The sequence below is a fragment of the Rattus rattus genome, chromosome 4, assembly GCF_011064425.1.
Source record: "Rattus rattus isolate New Zealand chromosome 4, Rrattus_CSIRO_v1, whole genome shotgun sequence".
In the NCBI taxonomy this organism is placed as follows: domain Eukaryota; kingdom Metazoa; phylum Chordata; class Mammalia; order Rodentia; family Muridae; genus Rattus; species Rattus rattus.
In genome coordinates, this window is record NC_046157.1 from 116,810,259 (window position 1) to 116,828,136 (window position 17,878).

At 42.7% G+C, this 17,878-nt stretch overlaps 1 protein-coding gene across 1 annotated transcript in view; it reads left to right on the plus strand.

Annotated features, from left to right (window-relative positions):
- Slc9a4 (solute carrier family 9 member A4) overlaps positions 1-17,878 on the plus strand; it is a 53,406-nt gene that overhangs the window by 12,347 nt on the left and 23,181 nt on the right. The window contains exons 3-4 of the mRNA XM_032901018.1: positions 10,583-10,842; positions 13,545-13,762. Coding sequence (XP_032756909.1) covers positions 10,583-10,842; positions 13,545-13,762 — 478 coding nt within the window. The remainder of the gene's footprint in view (positions 1-10,582; positions 10,843-13,544; positions 13,763-17,878) is intronic.

A 17,878-nucleotide genomic window follows, 5' to 3' on the forward strand; every position in this document is an offset into this window, starting at 1 on the left:
CTAATCCTCATGCCCCCCACAACTGGGTAACAGATTGCCTCCAATATATCTATTGTCTGAGTTACAGACTCACCAACTTGCAACAGGAAAGACTTGAACCTAGCAAGGGACAGCCCCTTAATGGCATGCTAGAAAAAACATATTGTTAGATAGGGATCTTCAACCACAATTTTATGACAGTTTCCCAAATTTGACTACAAATGTTCATTTGGAGCATCTGTTTCTTCTTGAAGGAAGGGAGTAGCTGAGATTTGAATTTTATTCATTGGGTATTTCTTTAATCATAAGACACTTATGAGCCCTTTGGGGTAATGGGCACTCACTTTAGCCCCAAGGGTAGGACAAAGAGAATACATCCAGCTAGTCACCAAGATGCCCTTTCTCTGTTGGGAGGTGGAGTAGAGCATCTGTAGAAATTGATTTGGAGGGGAAGGAACACTAAGGAAGAGAGCGATGGCCCTTTAACTCTTCAGGGAATAATGAGAGCCACTCAGAAGCAATTCTGTCCATACTACTATGGGCCTGCATACTGTCCATACCTCCTACCTTGGATGGGAAAGCAAGCAATTCTGTATGCTGCCTTGAATCCCGACATTGTAAGCCTTCAAAGTTCTATAATCTACAACTATGTGCCTGCCTAGTCTGTACTTTCTTAGAACCTGTCCCAGACAGAAAGGTTCCCTAGATTATATAATAATTTCATAGAAATTCCTGCCTGGGGAGGACACCCTGGCATGCCAGGTATAGCCAAGCAGACTTCCTCCTCCTGTGGTTATTTGCCAGACCAACCTCTGCCAACACTTGTGCCAGTTGGGCGTGCTGGGCTGCAATATGAAATAACAAGCTCAGTGTCATGTGAAAAGCCCTGTGAGGTGGGTTATGGGAGGAGGCATTGCTGACGGATGAGTACTTACTTTCCCTATGGCTTCTGCGGTGGTTATGCAAATGGCCATCCCTTAGTAGAACTCGTTGTACAAGCCTGCAGGAAAGCAGTAAGCCTTTGATTCTGCCTCTAGGATATGGTAATCTATATATTCCTGAGAAGCTTTCAGTGAAAGTGAAAAGATTCCTCCAGGAAGACTGGGTATCCCTACCCAGGGTGCCCCTGTAGGCCTCATTCCCTTCTGAAAAGCCCTACTTCTTAAAGACTTCTTCATCTTCTCACTGTACCACAGTGGTACCAAGCTCTAGGACATGAGAACAGTGCAACCTACGCCACACCCAAGATAAACAGTGAGCAAGAGACTAACACTACAGAAAGAATCGAGGTATGACCAAAGGCAACTTCTTAAAACATTTTACCTAAAATTTTTGAGTTCATACATGAAAACTATATTTACTTCATCTCTACTTCCTCACTGCTACTATTCCTGTGTTCCCTCAGTTTCCTCTCAAATCCATAACCTCTTCCTCAGTAATTTTTGTTATATATGTACATATATATTATATTATATATAATAATATACATACACTCGTATATATGTATATAATATATACGAATGTAGATTCTATTATGTATATGATGTATACATATGTGTATTTGTATTGTGTATATTGTATGTGTATATGTGTACATATATGTATGCAACCCATTGAGAGTATTTAGTGTTGTTTAAATGTATTTGTGTGCAGGACTGAGCTTTTGGAATTGGATGATCCTTCAAGGGTCTTATCCCTGGAGAAACCGCATCCTCTCTCTTTGAGCAGCCATGAATTGTCTAAAGTTCTTAATCTAGTGGTGGAACCTTGTGAGAGCCCCTCCATCCTAGTCAACAGGTCAACAACTGTCATGGAGATAGTCTTGTTTAAGCAACCATGTCGTTGAGATTTCATGGGTGCAGCTTCCCCGGACATGTATAGAAGACACTATCTCTCAGCCAACGGGTCCTCTAGCTCTTAGAGTTTGTCTTATTCTTCTCTTGCAGTGTTCTTTAGGTCTTGGGTATTGGGGCTGTGCTGTGGAAGTGTCAGTTGAAGTTGGGTAGTTCATAGTTAGCTATGTTTCTTCAGCTATAGTTAGCTTCATTTTCACTTGTGTTGGATTTCAATAATGGTTATCACACCTGCTTCAAAAGGAAGTTGTTTTGATGAGGGGTGAGAGCTGTACTTTTCTGTGTAAGGATAGGAGTTTAGACTACAGTTAGACATTATTTTGGTTTAGGAAAGTAGCAGTAGTAAGTTTTCCTCTAGGGTCTATGCCTTTACTCGTCACAGGTAGTTGGTTTATGGTACTATGTGTAGATTTCTTTGAATCAAGCATGCCTTACATTCAATTAGGCAGCTGTTGGTTACCCCAAGTTATAAATACCCCTGTCTCATTCCTGTGAATATCTCCTCATGCAATCAGTATTGTGGCTCATAAAATTTACACGTGGGTAGGACTATTGGTTGCTTTTCTATCCTGGCATCTTGCACAGCAGTTTCAGATACCATCAGAGATAGTCCTTAGGGAGGAGACTTCCAGATCAGTTCCTGCTTGTGTTTTCCAAGTCCTGTGTCTGGAGTGTGTGCTGTCTTCAATGGTAGCATCTAAACTTCAGGTTCTAGCAGGCAATCAAGGGCTTCAGCAAGGCCATATTGTTTGGGGGAGGGGGCGTCGCTTGGACTCACCCAACCAAAAACTCAAAGGAAAGATTTCTATACACATGCATAGTGTCTTAGTCAGTGTTTGTATTCCTGTGCAAAACATCATGACCAAGAAGCAAGTTGGGGAGGGAAGGGTTTATTCAGCTTATTGCTGTTCATCACCAAAGGAAGTCAGGACTGGAACTCACACAAGGCAGGAAGCTGGAGGGGCTGATGCAGAGGCCATGGAGGGATGCTGCTTACTGGCTTGCTTCCCAGGCCTTGCTCAGCTTGCTCTCTTATAGAACCCAGACCACCAGCCCAGGGATGGCACCACCCACAAGGGGCTCTCCCACCCTTGATCACTAATTGAGAAAATGCTTTACAGCTGGATCTCATGGAGGCATTTCCTCAGTGGAGGCTCCTTTCTCTGTGATAACTCCTGCTTGTGTCAAGTTGACACAAAACCAGCTAGCACACATGGGGATTCCTGTACTAGGGATTTTGAGATAATGCCCTCCCCTCACCAAATTCATAGACTACACTTTGATTTTCAGAAAAAAAATAAAATAGGTTTAAATTATGTAGTCATATGTAGAAATATACGTGTGGCTGCAAGTACCTGCAAAAGCCAAAAGAGGCCACCATTCTGCGATGGTGGTTTGTACTCTTAAACCAGGAGCCATATCTTTAGCCTGCAACACTCTTATCTTAATGACGTAATTCACTTGTCTCAGGTGGAGTCAGACGTTCTGTGTCCCCCTCATCTACCTGTCCACCTGTCTATGTCCATCCATCTTCTCATCTACTTCCTCATATCCAGTCGTCTGTCTACTTATATAAAACCACCACTGAGCAGTCCCTTTTTCAGACACTACTCCTTCCAAGGTGTCAACAGTGGCATTTTCAGAAGAAAAAACCACAGACTCAGTCTTCAGTGAACTTAGATTGACTGGCCACTGTTGATGTTTGCTTTTACAGTTGAAGGCGCAGTGCAGGGTTTAAGTGACTCTGTATCATGAGATGAGGATGATACTAGTCACTAAAAGTATTTCTAAGCATTTGCTCCAAGTTGGTGCAGGAGCTCAGAATTCCATTCATTCCTTTTGAATGGAGAGGAGTTCCTTAAAGGACTCATTGGCAGTTCTTCAAGTGAACTAGCACCCAGTTTTCCCTCTTCCCTAATATAGCCTCTGACACCTTTGCATTTTGCTAGCTCGACCCTAGTTCTCTGAGCCTACGAACAAATGCTAAGGAATTCCAACCCCAGGAGATTAATAGATCCCATGTCCAGGTCTCTGCTACTAGGCTGCATGTCGGCCCCTTTGGGGGCAATAGGATTGTCTCTTTGTGGTAGTTATTCAAGGTCCTGGACCTTTTGACTGTGAAGTAGCTCCTTAGGAAACCATAGAGCATCTAGTGTATTGACTACTACTGGCCACTGCACTACAGGGAGGAGGGTAGTCTCATATCAGGAAGCAAGAGACCCATCCTGGAAATGAAACTCTCTTCTCCACTCAGAATGCCACTCTCAAAACATGACCAGTGAGGCTGTTGATGAGCAGTGTCAACAAGGCATGCAGTCCTAAAATGTGTCTATTAGAGGGGAAAACTCAGGGTAAATAGTACTGATGACTGTCACCCCAGAACTCCCCCAAGGAACATATTTTGGTCATTAATCTATACTCTACTGCAATAGATCTTTCCATTTCTCTTCCTCTTCTGATCAGCTTTACAACACTGAGCCATGAAAATGCTGGCACCTAGTGTGAGGATGCTGGTGCAGTCATAACAGTCACCAGAACAAATAGCTATAGCAATAGAAGCACAGCACATGTAAAGAAGATTATATCATTATGACGATAAAGAAGGTTATATCATCATGGTGGAAAAGGTACTTCATAAGGATACCCCATACTCATATGTGAGTAAGTATCTACTCATAGCGTCCACGAGGAGGCAATAACTGTTCTTCAAGCAGTGGAGGAGATTCTAGTAACTCAGTCTTGGGAGGCGATAGGACAAGCTAGAAAAATACTTGCAAGACATGGAGGGTCTGAACTCTACCAACCACCTTGGCCAAATTTTTGTTTATGAACACCACATCTGACCACCTCAAATCAGACATTCTATTTTTTTCTTTTCTTTTTTTCGGAGCTGGGGATCGAACCCAGGGCCTTGCGCTTGCTAGGCAAGCGCTCTACCGCTGAGCTAAATCCCCAACCCCCAGACATTCTATTTTAATACATATGGAAAGTTACCACCGTATTCACCCATAATAAAACCCTCATGAATTTAGAAACCTTCAGTCCTTCCAGAGTGCTTTCAGTGCCCACCCACACCAGATTAAAACAAAAATAAAAATTCCAATAATTAGAAATTAGATGATACATTTCTTCAAACTTTGTAGCCCAGAAAAAGAAACCATGAAGGAAATTAGGTAACATTTTGACAAAATAATAAAAACACAACATTTATAATTTATGTGATATGTGCTTTAAGGAACATTTACAGCTTTCAAACCTCTATATTAAAGAATTGAAAGATCAGAACCAATGATGTAAGGCTCTGCCTGTAACAAGAAGTTAGAATCAAGTGAAAGTAAGCAATAGTAAGACAATAATAGTAAGGATGGTAATAATTAATAACTTATTATTTTAAAATAATACCTTGTCTATACCTAAAAGGAGAAATAATGTCTATTCCTTATAAACTCTTTCAGATATAATGGAGAAAGGACCAGTTTCCCACCTTCTTATGAAGCCAACTTTGTCCCAACATCAAAACCAGGCAAATATATATTAAAGAAAGATACCTGCAGACCAATATTCATCATGAATACTGGTCAAGACCTTATTAGTAAAATATTATAAAATAAAATTTAACAACATATATAAAGCACAAAAATTATGACCACAGAGAAATACCTTTGTGAACTCAATTCATCTCACAAATAAAACACATGATTTCATTAACAAAATAGTCAATTATTTGGCAGATTCCATCACTCATTTTTGACAAATACTCATGACAATTTAGGAGGGATCAGTAACTTTTTAGGTCTTGATGTTTTTATTTTAAAAGATTTTTTCTAATTTGTATTTTATGTGTATGTATGTGTTGCCTGAGTATATCTGTGTACCATATACATGCGTGACATTCACAAATTGCTTGGAACTAGAGTTGCAGATGGCTGCAAGCCACCTTGAGGTGCTGGGAACTGAACCTAGGCCTTTGGAAGAGCAACAAATGCTCATAAACACTGAGCCATCTCCCAGACCCATTTCTTTTTCAGTCATATCAGATAGAGATGGAAAACTAGCACTTGCATCATGCTAAAGTTTAAGAATTGAACACTTCCCCTCAAGGAGGAAGATCAACCAGAAGATACCATTCTCAAAACTTCTGCTTATTAGACTATAGAGAAAAGCATGAATCTAAGATCACTAAGATTGTGTACAGTCACCATGTGGCATGGTGGCTTCTGACAATGCTTGGGAATCCATAGCCCTACTAGAATGGAGCACTCTTTTGTGAGCTCACCAAGGTCATGGCATAGGCGCCACTTTGCCCACCTACCCTGAGATGGTTAGTGCTAATGAGGGAAGATTCGTTCAAGCTCAAAGTATCAGTTCATGGTCTCTATATATTCATTAAAGTGGTAGTTTGTTTTATGAATGTGTAGCATGGGCCCAGAATCCACACATTTCAGTGGTGCATCATGTAGAAATTAGTCCTTAAGAAAAATTGATAAGACAGGAAGTAATATTTGTATTTGGAACCAACTCTCCACTTCAATGCCTCAGTGTGTCAGCTGAGGATTTTAGTCCTCATGTGAGGGTTTGTGTGTGGGGGTGGGGGTGAGGGAGAATGGACTTTATACATATTCATGGTGGCCTTGGTTGTAGTCATGGGAGGCTGGGAAGATTTGTCAAGAGTAACAAGGCCCTTTCCTTGAGGTAATGAGTCAAGAGGGACAAATGAGTCCCTCAGATATATATATTTGAAGTGAGTCCAGAGACAATCATCCTTTGTCTTTATAATGACAGCCAGAGACTGCCATTTTGAAACTTAAAGATTTTTTTCATGGAGTAGTACAGAGCGTGTATAAGCTCAGCTTTTTAGTTATGTGACCACTTAGCTTCCCTACACCTGCCACCACTGGAATCCAGGGGCAAAATAGGCCCAGGTGACTATGTAGCCACTGGTAGTCTGGAAAGCTATGTAAAAGAGCTTGTGTTTGAGGCCACAATATACAAATATTTGAGCTTCAATCATGCTCTCCAGATTTCTTCTGGATTTGAGAGTCAAATGAACACACTTTACCTCAACCAAACCTACTTCTTACGGGTTTCTGGAACCATCCTCTGATCCTGTTTCATCCCTTTGTGAATCCAGCCCCAAGGGCCAATAGCCAAAGGTCTGAAGACCCACGTGTGGATTGCTCCATGACCAGGTAGAAAGCGACACAAGGCTAACTGAATTCACAGGGTCAGAATATAACCTCACAGGTTTTTGTTTGCTTTTCTTTTTTTCTTTTTTGGGTTTACTCAGAAACCACATATGACATGCAACCTTCTAATGCTCAGCAAAGCTCCTCTCCAAACTTGCCTTAATAGATTTTGCATGCTTAATAAATTTTATAAATATATTACATATGGCTGGTGCATGCATGCAACTATCCATAGATATTGGTTAGCTCACCCACAGATCAAGAACACAGAAGGTATCGGATGTGTAGAGAATTTACTAGGGAGGCTCCCATGTCAGGAAGCCAGGGAGCAGGGAGGGATAGCCCTCGGGGCCAGATACAGAGTGATCAGAATGAAACAGAGAAGGCAGGAGGGAAACTGGCTGGAGCTGTCTTGCTGCCCAGCCCCTGGGGAGCATCAGACTGAGGACAGCCATCAGAAGAGTATTTGCTTCCTGGAAGTGGCATCCCTCAGTGCCATGTCACCTCAGTCCTCACTGGAGAACAACTGGTAGAGATTAAGTATGGGGTGGCTGGGGGTTTTCTCTCTCTGTAGCCTGAGATCTGAGGGACTCTGAATGCCATAGACACAGAAACTAAGGATCTGCATCACAGACAAAACAAGCAGGACCAAGAAAGAGAGATTTATAGTGTTGGCAGTGGTCTCTGTGGGAGGGGGTGTGAGCTCACAGGGAGGTCACCTGCTGCACTCTCTTTTTTCAACATTTCTAGATTTTAGTACACACACACACACACACACACACATACACACACACACACATACGCACACACACACACACATGCAAATCTGGCTTCAAAGTTCTTAGGCAAATCTTCCATTTTTTTTTAAATCTTCCATTTTTAAGTAATTTTCCTACTTCAGAAATTTGCTACATCCATCCAGGTGTATGTGCACATACAAATGTGCACGCATTACCTCCAGCAAATTTGCACAGTATTTCCTCTGCCTCCATAATCCTCAACCCTTTCCCTCCAAATGAGTTAAAACTTATCTTTGGGTAAAGGAAGAAAGCTTGCTACAATCTCTCAGTACTTCTACATCTTGCCGAACTTACTGGATACCATTTATGAGATTAGCAACAAACCAGTGATGCCCACACCCTGACGTGTGCCAGGCACTTCCCTTGTGTCTCTGTTCTTCTGTCAGCACTGTTCTGTCCATGAGGCATCTGGTGACAGACACCTGAGCTGCTTTGAAGAATCACCTGCTCTGCCAGCTCACATTCTAAATCTAAGGGCTATGCTGTAACGTTTTTTGGTATGACACAAGTGCAGGCAGCAGAATAAGTAAATACATGCACACACATATATAGATATGCATTCATACATAATACATACATTTATACATACATATATACATGCATGCATGCATAAAGGGATACCAGGAAACACAGCACATGGTGACTCCAAGGTCCTCAGAAAAGGCTTTCTACCCTTTCGAGTACTTGCTACTATTTCTGCCCATAGAGGAACCTCTTCTCAAAGTGAGGCTCTCCTTAGAGTGGGACTAGAAGAGAGCATGGTTTTCAGTGTAGTTATTCATAATTACCCATGTGGTCAGATAGCAGTCTAGAGGTGACGTTGGTGTGATTGATCAGAGATGACTCAGTGGTTAAGAGCACATAGTATTCTTGCAGAAGACCTGAATTAGCTTCCCAGCACCTCATCGAGCCCCGCCCCTCTTTCTCTCTCACTGCACATACACAGAGACACATATATGCATGCACACATGCACATCTGCAATGCACTCGTGCACACTCCACATGTAGTTGCACTCACATGTGCATAACCACACAGACAAATACCTGGATACGTAATTAATAATAAAATCATTTAAAAAAACCAATCATTGGTAAACGGTCATTAATTGTCAAGCTCTCGGTGTGGGAAATCAACATAGAAAAGATCTTGAGAGGTCAGAGTTGGGAAATTGGCCATGGAGGAATGGCTGATGTGGCCTGGGGACTGTGGCTGAGCTGTCAGGATCTGCAGAAGAAGCATGAAGTTCTGGCAAGCCCTGCAGGTAATGCCAAAGCCAGAACGCAAAAGCTGTTGGATTAGGATGAAGAATGGAGGTTCCCGGCCTGGTGGTGGATACTTGTATCCCCTGCTATGAGGGAAGTAGGTGTGGGAGGGCTTTAAGTTTAAAGCCTATGAATTAATTACTTTTCATTTTTCTGTGGTTCATTTCCTGACAAGAAACAAGGGAAGAGGGGTTATTCCAGTCAGAGGTCATACAGAGCATCAGAGTAGCAGGAGTGGGAGGCAGATGGCCACTCTACATCTGCCATCAGGAAGCTGAGAGAGATGCGTGCTGGTGCCAAAGTTCTTTTCTCCTTCTCATGAAGTCCAGGACTCACAGCTCAGTCACCTCAGTTAACTCAGTCTAGAAACTCCCTCTGACACACCTAGGTACTAGTTTCCATGGTGATTCCAAATCCCATGGGGTTGATGGTGAAGATTAACTATCACAGCCTGCTTTGACTATAGAGTTTCAAGGCCGAATTAGGCAGCTTATTAAGATCTATCTCAAAATAAAATAAACTAAAAAGTGGGATAGAGACATGCTAGCTAGATGCTCACTAGTGGATTGCACGCCTAGCATGTACAAAGCCTTAGTTTCCCCGAGTGTCTATGTAAGGAAGAATGCAAAAGTAGCAGCAAGCAGGAAGTCCACGCCTGGAGAGGCAGAGCAGTGTGTAAAAACCTGCCTGAGATTCTAATGAGATCCTGATGTACTGGGGAATATGTGGACTGACCAGTGATTAGCAGAGAAGTTGGCTGATTCAGTTACGCTAGACCTGGCCAAAAGGGACTGCACAAATTAAATGTCCCTTTCTGAAAGACAAGCCTGACCAGACTTGCTAAATCCTCAGTGCTGAAAGATCCTGGGCTCCAGCATGAGCAGAAGGTCGTCAGAATAGAGGATTGGACACAGGGAAGGAAGAGAATCTGCTGCTTGGGTTAGACCCAAGTGTGTCTCCTGCTGGGCCCTTTCCAGAAAGCACCTTCGCACTCTCTACTGAGGGAGCTTAACGTTGAGTTCACTTTAAAAGAAAAGCTGAAAGGCATTGTAGCGTTTATGACACAGCATCCTGAGAAAGGGTCAAAGCAGAAAACCAATATGATAACCGAAACAGGAAGCGTGGTAGAGAGAAGGACTTACAGGGAATCCTCACTTTTTATAAGCATTTTCCTTTGGTGGAAGAACTGTTCTTGTGCATGGGGTGAAATAATCATTCAATATGTATACAGTATGTAATAATCAAATTGAGACAGTTTGCATCCCTACCTCCTTAAACATTTGTCGTGTGCTCAATTATGAAATCCAACACTTCCTCTTTCTTCTGTGAATCTGGATATGTCTGAACAGGTCGTCTGTCTAAAACTTGGGTAGCTGTGTTAATATCTGTGCCATTGACTCCTGTATTCTGTATAATTGAATGTGAAGTCGAGCGAGTGCACGTGGTGCATGTAACACATTGTAACTTCTCCTTCATGTTTCTTTCATGTGTACTTCTCCAGGTCTTATACAACATTCTAATCGCCTTCACTAAGATGCATAAATTTGAGGACATAGAAGCGGTGGACATTTTGGCCGGATGTGCCAGATTCGTCATCGTGGGGTGCGGGGGAGTATTTTTCGGCATCATTTTTGGATTCATTTCCGCATTTATCACACGTTTCACTCAGAACATCTCTGCGATCGAGCCTCTCATCGTCTTCATGTTCAGCTATCTGTCTTACTTAGCAGCCGAGACGCTTTATCTCTCCGGAATCCTGGCGTGAGTGCAACCTACGGATGGAGTCACGTGGGAACGTGTGGATGCTTTAGGGGGAAGCTGGCCTGGGTATCTGGGAAAAGCCTGATGCTAGTCCCCTGAGGCGCTGGGGGGTTTAGGATTTCTTCACTTTCTGAAAGCTGGCTCTGGTCCTTTGCCAAACAAATGTTCTCTCCGACATTTGCCTGAGGAACGTCTAGCAATCAGGATGCCAATTAAAAATGTTCAGGAAAAGCTGGTGCGAAGCAGAGCTGGGGACGCTTCAACCTTAAAGTCCATCTGAGCAGTTTCTTCTCTTTCTGAATAAATGGAGAGCCATTCCTGGGGTGCATGCTTTTAATCCCAGGACTTAGTAGGCAGAGACAGGTGGAGATCTGTGAGTTCAAAGCCAGCCTGGCCTATGTAGGGAGTTCCAGGGCAGCCAGGGAGACGCTGTCTCAATAATAATAATAATAATAATAATAATAATAATAATAATAGTAATAATAATAGCAACAATAATATAATAGATTGTAAAATAGAAGGGAAGCAAACCACAAGGAACTTGCACTCTGGGCTCTGTCATTCTGCCACCAGGCCCATCACACCACACTTACCCCACACTGAGACCCCCGCACCCACACCCCACACCCCCTACCCCACACCCACACCCCACACCCCACACCTAGCAGGAGAGAGGAAAGCTACGCATGAACATCCAGTACTTTGTCCCAGTGAAGACATCTGTTTAGGTGTTAAATCCCCCTCCCCCTAACTGGAATGTTTTTCTTAGAATGAAGCTTCTCAGTTTGGCTCATTAGATCTGGTTTTGTTTTCTTCCAGACATTGTCCTAATATGCAACTATCTGGGCAGAAAGCTTTAATTGTACAGAATTTATTATATGGAAATTTTATTGTATAGAAATCCCGATGAAATACAATAGTATGGACTTTAAGTATCATTATTTTTTTTCTTACTGCGGGGGGTTTGTATGTGCTCGGCCCGGGGAGTGGCACTGTTAGGAGGTGTGGCCTTGTTGGGGTGGGTGTGGCCTCGTTGAATGGGTGTGGCCTTGTTGGAGAAGGTGTGCCACCGTGGGTGTGAGCTTAAGACCCTCATCCTTGCTGCCTGGAAGTCAGTCTTCCACTAGCAGCCTTCAGATGAAGATGTAGAACCCTCAGCTCCTCCTGCACCATTCTTGCCTGGATGCTGCCATGTTCCCACCTTGATGATAATGGACTGAACCTCTGAACCTGTAAGCCAGCCCCAATTATATATTGTCCTTATAAGAGTTGCCTTGGTCATGGTGTCTGCTCACAGCAGTAAAACTCTAACTAAGACACTCACCTTAAAATGACCAACCGCAGCTTCAAGGACAAAGAAAGGGGCTTTCTTCACTTTTTCCTAGGTAAATGGGTCCAGAAAAGGAAAAAGCTTGAAATAGTTGAATAACATTTATGTGAGAAATACTGCTTGGTAGCTGGATGGAGTAATGATGGACTCAGGACAGAGGAAGGAGATTTCTTTTTCTTTTAATTAAAAAGAGATCGAGCTGAGCACTCTATCCATGGAACTGAAGAATGTTTACTTGGCTTTAAGGCAGTCAAGTATTTCCTAGTCAGAGTTGGGGCTGACAAAGCTCTCAATATGGAAAGGGAGGTCCAGACACATGTTTGAAAGACCTGCCTGTGTGTGTATGTGTGTGTGTGTGTGTGTGTGTGTGTGGTGTGACTGTATGTGTGTGGTGCATGTATGGTATGTGTGTGTATGTGTGTATCTTAGTGTAAATGTGATGCGTATGTGTGGTTTGTGCTTGTATGTGTGTGCTATATGTGTGTGTAGTATGTGTACAGTATGTATAATATGTGGTATGTGGTGTGTGTGTATGGTGTGGAATGTATGGTGTGTATGTGATGTGTGGTGTGTGATGTGTGTTTGTTTATGAGTGTAGTGTGTGTATATAAGAGTGTGTGTGTGACTGTATGTGTGTTGAGTGTGATATGTGTATGTGTGTGAGTGTAGTGGGTGTGTATGGTATATGTTTGTATGAGGAGAGTGTGTGTGTGTGTGTGTGTGTGTGTGTGTGTGTTGTATGTGTGTTGTGTGTGTGTGTGTGTGAGTGTAGTGGGCATGTCGGTATATGTTTTATATGTGTGTGTGTGTGTGTGACTGTATGTGTGTTGAGTGTGATATGTGTATGTGTGTGAGTGTAGTGGGCATGTATGGTATATGTTTATATGAGAGTGTGTGTGTGTGTGACTGCATGTGTGTTGAGTGTGATATGTGTATGTGTGTGAGTGTAGTGGATGTGTATGGTATATGTTTGTATGAGAGTGTGTGTGTGTGTGACTGTATAGTGTGTGGTATGTGATATGTGTGTGTTATGAGTGTGGTGTATGTATGGTGTGTTTGGTATGTGTTCGTATGAGAGAGTATGGGTGTGACTGTATGTGTGTGGGGTGTGATATGTGTGTGTTTGTGAGAGTGGTGTGTGTGTTTATGAGTGGGGTATGCATGCGTGCATGTGTTATAAAAACCATGACACACGTACACTTGCTATTTTCATTCACCTGAAGAGGAAGGCAGCAGTCTGCAGTCCACAGACAGAGAAGGGAGTGAGGATACATAACTCCAGACAGAGACAGGTTCTGCACACAGCCTTGATTACCAGGTGCCTCTGGTGTGGCAAATGTTGTTTCTTTCTAAGCCTTTGCCCCTCTTGTAGCATCACAGCTTGTGCAGTGACAATGAAAAATGCGTGGAAGAGAAGCGTGTCCCAGGCGTCGTACCCGACCATCAAATACTTCATGAAGATGCTGAGCAGCGTGGGTGAGACCCTGATCTTCATCTTCATGGGCGTGTCCACCGTTGGGAAGAACCATGAGTGGAACTGGGCTTTCGTCTGCTTCACCCTGGCCTTCTGCCAGATCTGGAGAGCCATCAGTAAGCAACACCGGGGCCCCAACACGATGCTGCTTGGCTTCCTACCCACGTCTCTTTTCCCCTCAGTTTGACCACAAGCAGGGAGCTGATCTGTTTTCCCTGCATTTGGGGAGTGCATGCACCTTGTCCTTACTGACACTTGCTGTTGGCTTCCTCAGCAGGCTCAAAGTCACCGCAGAAGTTGTCCTCGGAGGCAAGGACCGAGCAGGGAGTCTTGTGTTTTGTTGAGAGAGAACACTTTTGCATCTACACATTTAAATATAACTCAGTAAATATATCGGTTGCTCTGCTTCCTTGCCAGTTTGTAGCCTCTTGTGTGTTAAGTCGGATGTAGATTATAAACTGTGGGCGTTTACACTTTTGATCCAGGATAAGTGAGATCTCACAAACTGTCTTCTATGTGAGACAAACATTGTCAGGAAACATTCCCATAAATAGTGCAGCCGCTCTAAGGGATGGATGGGTGGCGAGGATAAAGTCGGAGAAGGACCAAGGAGTGAGTTGTTGCTTTAAAGTGCTCGTTCCTGGGGACTGAGATTGCTCAGTCACTAAAGCGCGGGCTGCCCTAGAATGCGGGCCTGGGTTCAGATTCCAAGAATCCTCATAAAAACCAAGAATTACTGCCCATGCTGTGATTCCTGGGGAGAAATGGGCAGGAGGATTTCTGGGGCTTATGGTCAGCCCATCTGGCCAATCAGTGAGTTTCAGTTTCAGCAAAAGCCTCTCTCAAAATAAGGTGGAGAAGAGAGTAAGGAAGACATGCCCTCTGGCCTCTGCATGAGTGCTCACACACACACACACACACACACACACACACATGCTCACACTCACACACACACTCACACACACACACATGATCACACACACATGCTCACACACACACACACTCACACACACACACACACACCACACCACATGTCACACACACACACACACACCCACACACACACACACACCACACACCCACCCACCCCAACACACCCACCCACACCCCCAACACACACACACTCACACACAATGCTCACAACACACACTCACACACACTCACTCACATGCTCACACACACAGTCACTCACACACACTCACACACTCACACACATGCTCACAAACACTCACACACACTCACACACACATGCTCACACTCTCACACTCACACACATACACACACTCCCACAAACTCCTACACATATACACACTCTCTCATACACTCCCACACACTCACATACATACAACTTGCACACAGGAGAACACAAGAGATACTTTTGTGTGTGCCCACATACAGGTATAAACAGAAGGAAAGGGTGAGCACTGTTTTTCATTAATTTATTTATTTGTTCACCTTACATCCCTATCACAGCTCCCTCAACACCTCGCCACCTAGTCCCACTCCTACAAATCCTTGGGTACCACTCCACCCTGGGACTTCCAGTTCTGACAGGACTGAGCACATCCTCTCCAGAGCACATTTAATTATGATATTAATTAGTAAAGGCAGTTATACTATAAATAACCTGACTTCTGGAAAATAACTCCTGTTGTAAAGAATAAGACCCAGTGGCTGTTGTGCACTTCTATTTCATATGTGTTTGTTTGTGTGTTGTCTTTTAATTGATGAATATATATGATTCTACAAAAGGAGCAGAGGCTGAGAGAGAAGCAAGTATTTACTACATCACATGAAGTCCCCACCAATGGCAGGACTGTATGTATAGGTTTCTCTCTCTCTCTCTCTCTCTCTCTCTCTCTCTCTCTCTCTCTATATATATATATATATATATATATATATATATATATATATATATATATGACAGGATATTACTGTGAATTACGATATAACCCTGGCTAGCTTGACACTCACTATATAGATCTTGTTAGCTTCAAACTCACTGAGATTCACCCCCTAATATGTGCTGAGTGCTGGGGTTAAAGGAAGGTGCATGTACCACCATACCCCAAAGAAGTTGTGTGCACGCATGTATGTGTGTGTGTGTGTGTGTGTGTGAGAGAGAGATTAGTTTAGAAATTATATTTCTAGATAATTTTGTTATTTGTATTTGGCCAATTTTAATATATCAATTAAAATTAAGTTGTAATAGCCTTGGGGATGCATAAAAAGAATGACAAGAGGGACTGTTCAGAGAACTGTCTGCTCTTGCAAAGGACCTGGGTTCAAGTCCCAGCAACCACATGGTGGCTCACAGCCCTCTGCTGCTCTACTTCCAGGGGATCCGATGCTATGAGGGCACTGTACATATGTGTGGCACACACACACACACACACACACACACACACACACACACACACATATATTACCAGGACACAAAGCACCCCCCACACATATATAATATATATTATGTTATATATATTATATATATATAATTTTAAAGAACAAGAGTGTAGAAATATTAACATAGTAATAACAGTAGGTAAATATATGCCTATCCTTGTTGGTAAAAATACTATAAGGATTGTGATATAAATTTAAAATCCCACATCAAAATTTGGTGTGAGTTATGACTCACTATTTGAAGCTGTACACACATTTGTTTATTTAAAGTCCTGTTTGTCAGCCTAAAAATAACAGCTTTGACTAAAAATTACCAATCTCCTTCCGTTGTTATGATATTCTACAGATCTACAGGGAAGTAGTGCTGGAATCTAAAGAAGTGAAATGAAAGATTAGGCCAGCAAACAGGGAAATGAGCCATCTAGAGGGGGTGTGTCTGTTCTTAGCAATCATACAGCCCCTCACCACAGCCCTGTAATGGAGAGAATTGTTGAACTACTGCTGAGAGAATGGCTGGCTTGGGCAGGTCACCGTGACTCCACCAGCAAGTGTGACAGTCTAGATCATTGCCTACTCACTCTCTCTGTTCCACCTCATTATCTCTAACCGTAACTAATGACTAAGAAGGTTTTATGTATCCAAGGCCCTGTTTTCTGCTATTAATGAGAACAGTGTTTGCTTAACTTTTCATCTACCTACTCAAGTAAGTACATACACTTGACTCTCTATAGATCTGTGGGCTCTGTGTTCGTGAGTTTGACCAGTCACAGATCATTAATATTGAGGGGAAAACCATAATCTGCATTGCACATGTACAGACTTTATTTCTGGTTATCATTTCCCAAACAATACAGCACAGCAAACCTAGTATAAGCAATCTAGAGCCAGCTTCGCGTATCCACAAGAATGTGTACAGTCTACAGCCCGATACTTCATGCAGTAGAAGGGAGTTGGACATTCATGGTCATGATCATCTGAGAGAATTCTGGGCCCTGTCTCCTGTGGAAACTTAGAGCTGATTATGCTCTTGATATCTCTGATATCTGATGATATAAAATGATAAGGAACCCAGGTCACATGCCAGCAGGCGAAGAGAAGCTCAAATAGACCCACCAACCGAACCTGTGAATTCTGTTGTCCTTTCTAGTCTAATATTATTGATGTCAAACTGTGCTTTCTCTGAGATATGTAGGTGCAAGGGGACATAAAGCGAGAATGAGAGGAACTTTTGTTTAAAACCAAGGGCCAGTACGTCAGTAGTGGCTTTCATGGGAAGCACATCAAGAATCTGTACGGTGGAACACACTTCTATGCTTTGCACAAGCTTCCTTCACTTCCAACCTCCATTTATTACCACACTTACTCACAGTAAAAGTTTCCTGTCCCTGAAACCTTGTAAACTTTTCTGTTTGTTCACATGAACTCCCAGCACTAAGCCAGCCTGAGCGATCTGCCAGTCATGCACATAGTCATAAGGGAACTCCCTTCACATTCAAACTACAGACTTCCGGAAGGTATGCCCTGAGAACATGAGATAAGGGGTTTGTATTTCACAGACAACTTTTCCTTACCTGGTTTTAGAAGGCACCACAAGCGTTATGGATATAGATTAGACATTCACACCTCATTTTTTAATAAAGATTTTTGTTACTTTAAAAACACACAAATACATATATAACACACATACACACAGATACACAAGCACACAGATAAACATGTATACAGATACACACAGACACACACACAAACATATAAACACACACAAATATACAGGCACACATATAAACACACACACATACAAAGATATATAAATACACACATATATGAAC